Raw genomic sequence first — 6,817 nt, forward strand, 5'->3', positions numbered from 1 at the left:
ATCAAAATTTAGGTCAATACAGGCCAACTGAGTTAAAGCAGACTTTTTTATAAATCATGCTGATCAAAAGTTGACTATGGTGCACATTGATTAGTTACTCTTTGCATGTAAAACATATTCTATGATTTATGAGAGAAGCAAAAACGTTATCAGCTGGAGATGCAGGGGAAATGGAAAACTATAATTAGACTACAGCACTGGTCTCTGTGTGTTTTTGTCTATTGAATGCAGTAATAATGTTTTTTTTTTATTAYAAATGAAATAAGTAGTGTGCTCAATGTGAAATCCATCTATCTTTAGGACAGACCCCCGCCTGTAGGTGGGTTTCAGGGCTGATGCTGGGTGTGTGTCTGCGGCGATGACCTGCAGAGAGCTGCCGTCTCTCGGTGAACTGGAGCCAATGCAAGCGCCAGATTTAACAGCAGCGCTCCGACATTAATTGCGTTTCGCCGCATTTCGGCTATAAACGAAGCGCTCTGATGTGAAACCCGGACGAGGAGACTTATTCGAGGAAGAAAGTCAGCCCTCAGCTGGCCGGGGAAAGCTGACCACGCCACCCGGCTTCCGGGGATTCAGSGGCCGCTTCGGTTGACGGCAGACGACCGTCTTTGGCTCGAGGGAAGACGGGCGAATATTCCCATCGGGCGCAGACCCATACTCGGTTTCAGCCACTTTCGAGATGTCAAGAAAGCTCCAAAGGACAGAAGTCTGCGCCGACTGCAGTGCGCCAGGTAGGGAGGGAGGGRGAGAAACAAATAAAAATAGACAATTGTACTGGAACAATACATCGGAGAGGCGACATGTTGGGCTAGCGAGGCCGAAGCTGCTGTCACTGTCAGCGGGTCCGCAGCGCAGGAAAACGGCCGGGGCCGCTGAGTGTTCGTTAGGCCCCAAATAAACAGTGGAAAAAAAAAATAGGCGTGTTATCAGCTAACAGCTGCTCAGCGTTAATGTAACTCTTGGAGCAGCTTGTGTTTAATACCAGGACAATCATTTTATTCACTGCAGTGGAAATGTTAGATGTCAGATTTATGCTTCCTTTGGGATCCGGACAGACAAGTCTGTTTTGGTTTTCTGGACCGTCACAGACCACTTTAACCATTAGCTTAGCTTAGCATTCAGGCTGCAATTTGAAGACCGCTTTTAGCGCATCATGCTTAAAATACTAACTTACATGTTTACGTGAATGTTTAAATAAATAAATAAATAAATAGCCGGAAGCGTTTGCTTGTGGCTTCTGTAGATTGCGTACTCAACAGATAGCTTAGCCGCTAACGCTAGCAGCTCCAGCTAACTTTAGCTGAGAGACAGAAGTTAATGCCAAGCTGATTCAGCTGCCAGCTGCTTTGACTGAATCTGACAGAAATCTCCAGTCATTAATGTAAGGTAAAAAAAAAAAAGGCTGAAAGTCTTTTTGTTATTTTCACTAATTCGACAAATTAGTTTAAAAAGGAAAATAATAAATATAAGAGAGAAGACAAAAAGAGGGAAAAACAGTTTTAAAGAGCATTTGAAGTCATGCCAGCTAATGGTAAATTATACTTGTAGGTTGGTTTTAATTTGTGGGTAAATCAGTTTTTATTATTACTGTTAAGGCAGTAGATGGGATGTCAAATCAGTCTTTACTGCAGCCTTTTTCTCTTTCTGCATTTGCAGCCTAGAAACTCTTCTGCTTTGCTAATCATGTGCACCTCACTTGCCTTACCTTCATCTTCTCCCCATGCAGCTGTGACCCTTCATAGATGTTTGTGTGTGCAAACTTTAAGGCCCCATGTTTCTGCATTCAAAACCTTGAGGCAGTACCTCAGCTGCTATCGCTGGAGACTAGTTGGTGACTCAGAATTGCATAAAAAAACATTTCATTGCAGTCTCAGTAAATTACAAGTGTTTGTAACCAAGTGACCAGCAGTGGTATGGCTGTATTTTGAAAACCACATATTTTTGTGCACACAGCTTGTAAGCATCTAAGAGGACACTTTCTGTATGTGTCAAAATAGAGCTGTAGTGCTATCGAAACAGGTTGGAGACGGCCATGACACAAGATGAGCTTGAGATGAATATGTGCGGGATGGCTCTGTGACAATTTTAACATGTTCAGGTTTCAGGCAATGGCTGCGCACCTTTGCAACTCGCACAAGGAAGTTGAGAACCCAGTGAAAGTTGTAAGACATTCTGGAGTTTTACCAAATACTCACAGCCCAGTGGAGTACTGCTTCTACAAACTGCACTGTTAATATAATTTTTCTCACAGTCTGAACCTGTCCTGCCATCTGTTTGTCTGTCCTTGTGCCCCTTCTGTAGCCTTTCTCATGACATCATCTGCCAAGCACTAATCAGCAATAGATAAGCTCTGTGGCGCTTTCTGTCGCTGGCAAGTTAGTTGGATGTAAAATAAATTACTTTTAGTGGTGAGCTGGTCTATTCAGAATCATATTAACTACATTTTATACCTGTTTTTAGTTCTACCTGATGGTTGCTGCACATTTCTTCCTCTGGCACTAGCTCTATGAACGTAGCTCCTCCTAAGGCTGACACACACACACACACAATGTCCTGTAAAATGCTGACTTAGCCACCAGTAACAGGCCACCTCCCTACTACCAAGCTTCGTGTCACACAAGATCAGAGATCTTTCAATAGCATGGCTACAAAGCACAACTAGTGCTCTGATTTCCTGTCCGTGCCTCCAGAGGTTTTAACTGTGGCAGTTTATAGCACCACTGAATCATGTTGTCGTCATGGTTAATCCCTTTATTATTCAGCATCGATTGTCTCAGAAACTCGGGCTCTTGTGCAAACACTGAAGAATGTTTTGCGGTGTTGATTTAATGTCTTCCTTTTAATGTTGAAGCTTTTGTTGTCGCCCGCCACTGAAGGCGGAGCAATAATTTGTGTGTGTGTGTATGTGTGTGTGTTTGTTTGTGTGTGTGGGTTAGGGCTGCCACGATTAATCGATGACTAATTTAATAATCGATTAATCGTTTTCTTTTTTTTGTCCTTTACTTTGTTTTTCTCTCCAAACTGCTTTGACACCTTCCACTGCCACATCTGCCTTTCTGTCCTTGACACACATGCACAGTAGTGGTAACTGGGGTAGGCCGTGGACGTCACAAGACATTATACAGACAGGCTCTGGTATCATGGCTACCCAGCAACGAAGCTCAAAAGTGTGGGATCATTTTAAGAAAATGAAAGAGAAACCTGTGTAATATCTGCAGAGCAGAACTTACCTTCCACAGCAGTTATTTTTAGTTAGCATATAGCTAAAATCTAACCATGGATATACAATAGCAGCTGCATTCTGATGTGATAAGCTCAATGTTTTATATTCAATTAACATATGATCCGATTAGTTGACTAATCGAATAAATAATCGGTGATTAATCGATTATTAAAATAATCGTTTATGGCAGCCCTAGTGTGGGTTAAGAGGGTCGGTCGAAGCATTCATGTTGTTCTGCTAGAGTTGAAACTCTTGGGTCAATGCAAGATGGGACATAAGCAAAAACATTTGTCAAGAATATTTTCATTAATCAAGACTGAAAGTTGTAGGTATGAAGACAAACAGATATTGTTGTATTTTGCTCATAAATGATGCAGACTAGCGATCTGGCAGCATTATTGGCTCATTGCATGATGTGGCTACTTGACTTCCACAAATTGGAAGTTGTGAGGACCAGTACTTCCTGTTTGGTTGTTCACCACAGAAGCTGTGTCCAAAACGACAGGCCGGGTCCTCCGGAGGACCCAGACTACCTGGTCGAGGTGGGCCGGGTCCTTGGTAGACCGGGAAGACCGGAAAAAAAGAGGCTGTGAATTTGGACGGTCTAACCTCCCCTCCTTACCCTGGCGTACGTCTTGTCACCTAGCAACCATGATGACGCTAAACAAGCAAACTTAAATCAAAATTAGAAAAATATCAATACATTAGTATTATTAATATCACAAAACTATAAAATTAACTTAAAGGTATCATTTGAAGAATTAATTGACCCGCTGTAGGTTCATGTTTATTTTGCGTATTTTTTATGACAAAAATAATATTTAAAAACATGTCCATACAAATGATAAAAGTATTAGAATTACAAACGCTAAAATTTTAAAAAATTTTAAATTACCATATTTTTATTTAAAATGTATTCTTTTCTCTCGCTTCGTCCACCATTACTAACATAAAAAAATCTCCAGTCGGACCGCAAAGCATTATGGGATGTGCTGGGCTGGGAAGGATCCATCAGACCAGTCCTTCAAGTCGGGCCAAAGGAAGGACGTATTTGTCGGCCTCATCGGAGGAGTCTTCAGTTTTGGACGTCCTTTGTCGCGGCGCTGTGACGTATGCAGCCGACAAATTCGGCCTTCGGAGGACCCGGCCTGCTGTTTTGGACACAGCCAGAGAGCACCGGCGTTGTTTTACACTCACAGCTTTCAGGACCTCCCAAAAGTTCCAATCAGCGATGTTCTCCGCTAGTTTCAAGCCTTATCATCAGCTCCACGTTGTAAAAAAGAAAAGGCTTCAAATTTTACGTGTCAAATTACGTTGACAACAATGAAGTTAAGCATTAAATACATCCAGTTATCGTTTGGCTAATTAGCTTTAGCTCGTATCTACTTTATAGGGGTGCAACAACACAGAAAATTCACGGTTCGGTTCGATACTTTAGTCTCACGGTTCGATATTTTTTCGATACAATAGGCAATAGGATTTGTCGAACCCTGCTGATAAGACTCATGAACTCAAGAGTAGGGTGAAACAACAAGAAGAAATGTTGATCAGTTGATCAGATGTTTAGCTTAAGTATGAAGTGTTTCTAGCTGATGATAAAAGTGATTGTGTTGGAGCATATATCTAGCTTTAACATCAGCTAGCATGCAAAGTGCGTGTTTAGTCTCTAATTGCTTTTTTTTTGTTTGTGAGTGTATTGTTCAGCCCTATTTTACATTGTTAGTGCCAAGGCCAGTTAGGCCAGTTTTGTTCCTCTCTTTAGCTGTTTTGTTTTTCTTGAACACAGTTCAATCTTTAAAGAGGTTTCTATAAGTGTGATCGCTGTTGTTTTCTACTGTGTTTGGTACACAGAAAGCAGGAATACCACCCTCTTTTAACCACTTGTTTCACCTCAGTGTATCTACCAGATCCTCAGGCAAGAAATGTTGGCTACATACACCATGTGACTCTTCTGGGACTAAAGTTTTCTCTCCAGATTTTAGATAGCCATTGCTGACGGACTACATTATCAGCAGGGAAGCAATGAAAGCTAACTTTTAAATTATAGCATGAAGAATACGAACATCGAGGTACACAACAGTGTAGCGATGATCCGCTCATTCGCTGATAGCACAATCTCTTCCTCTGCACACTTAGCATTCTCATTTTTGCCACTGTTTCCTATCAAAACAATCCTACATGAATGGCAGATTTACCTAGAAGTTCTCGACCTCACTACTTTTGACCAGAAGTTAGCAGAAGTCATAATGTGCACATAGACGACTCCCACGACCGACCAGGCAGTGTCTGGGAAATAAAATTATTTGGGTTTTGTGGGAGTATGATTGCAACTTAACTTGTTTGCATTGTTAGCAAAATCTCTCATAAATCATTAAATAGATTTTATTCAAACCTTTAAGAAAGTGATCTTTGGATTCAAGATGGCTGCCACCACAAAGTGCCATTGAACACAGAAATCTGTAATTCAGACCGTTTTACAGATGATGATATAAAATTTAATGCAGTAGTAGCCTGGTAAAAACCAGACCCTTGTCCTTCACTTTGCTTCAGGTCTGGACTCGCTGCTTAGAGAAGCGACTCTTGCTGGAGGCGTGGCCTCAGCTGAAGCGCATGTGCACACATGTGTGTGTGTATTTTGCTGTGAAGGAGGCTAAGCTAAGAAGCTAACCGGAAATCGTGTGTGCTGTAAACAACCCTGATGAGAGGAGAAAAGTACCGAGCCGAACGAGATGGCTGTAAACGAGAGCTGCTGCTTTGTCAGACAAATTTAAWTTAATTTGGAAGCCTTATCAACACAGACTGGCTTCATTCACTTCCTCCACTGCCATTGCTAACTAACTAGCAGACACTGCGCAGAAAATCAACGTTCTGATCTCTGATTGGTTCGGCTAAAAATCTGCCAGTGAAATCCTTGTCGATGGGAGAAATGCCAGACGGAGCAGTGAAGGGAAACTAGAATTGAGTGGAGCTGCGTAGGAAGACAAGGGCCAGGCTAATGCGGTAGTAGTTGTGAGCCATTCTCAACACATACTCCAAGCACTAAAAGATTGTGTGAGATATTGCATGAAACTGGGCATATTTGTTAAGTTTTACCAAAATGGCTGTAGCTCTGTCATTTCTCACAGTAGGATGAGCTCAGTTGAAAACTCTGCACTAAAAGGTTGTGGGAGAAATCCATTCCTATAAAGAAATGTCCAACAAGACATCAACAGAATTTATTTCTCAACATTTAATAGTCATTATTGCACATGTTTTAGGGAAGATTAATTAAAGCTAATAAAAAGAAATGGTCAATATTGTGTTGTTAAAATAAACCAGTTGTAGGCAAATTTATGTCATTTTGCAGGTCCGACCAATGAAACACTGCTAATAGTCTGTCCTGGTTTATAGCCTTATGGCGAAGCCATCATATTGATTCAGTGAACAGAGACTGACTGTTTTTATATTTATTACACAGATTAAGTAATTAAACTGCTGAAGTTCAGCCTCTAAAGCCTATGAGCTGCTATTCTGAACAAGGGAATCCCTTTCATCAAAGGTATTTTGCATCTGCTGCTATTTTTCCACTGTCAAAAAAAAAAAAAAAAAAAAAAA

General features: G+C 41.2%; 1 protein-coding gene across 3 annotated transcripts in view; it reads left to right on the forward strand.

Annotated features, from left to right (window-relative positions):
• The first annotated feature begins 324 nt into the window (after positions 1 to 324).
• git1 (G protein-coupled receptor kinase interacting ArfGAP 1) overlaps positions 325 to 6,817 on the forward strand; it is a 45,313-nt gene continuing 38,820 nt past the window's right edge. Inside the window, exon 1 of one of the 3 annotated variants that reach the window (XM_014011268.1) lies at positions 325 to 731. In XM_014011268.1, coding sequence (XP_013866722.1) covers positions 680 to 731 — 52 coding nt within the window. In that variant the 5' untranslated portion in view covers positions 325 to 679. The remainder of the gene's footprint in view (positions 732 to 6,817) is intronic. The other 2 variants (XM_014011267.1, XM_014011269.1) reach the window with 2 other exon arrangements.

The sequence above is a fragment of the Austrofundulus limnaeus genome, unplaced genomic scaffold (genome assembly GCF_001266775.1).
Source record: "Austrofundulus limnaeus strain Quisiro unplaced genomic scaffold, Austrofundulus_limnaeus-1.0 Scaffold79, whole genome shotgun sequence".
NCBI lineage: Eukaryota > Metazoa > Chordata > Actinopteri > Cyprinodontiformes > Rivulidae > Austrofundulus > Austrofundulus limnaeus.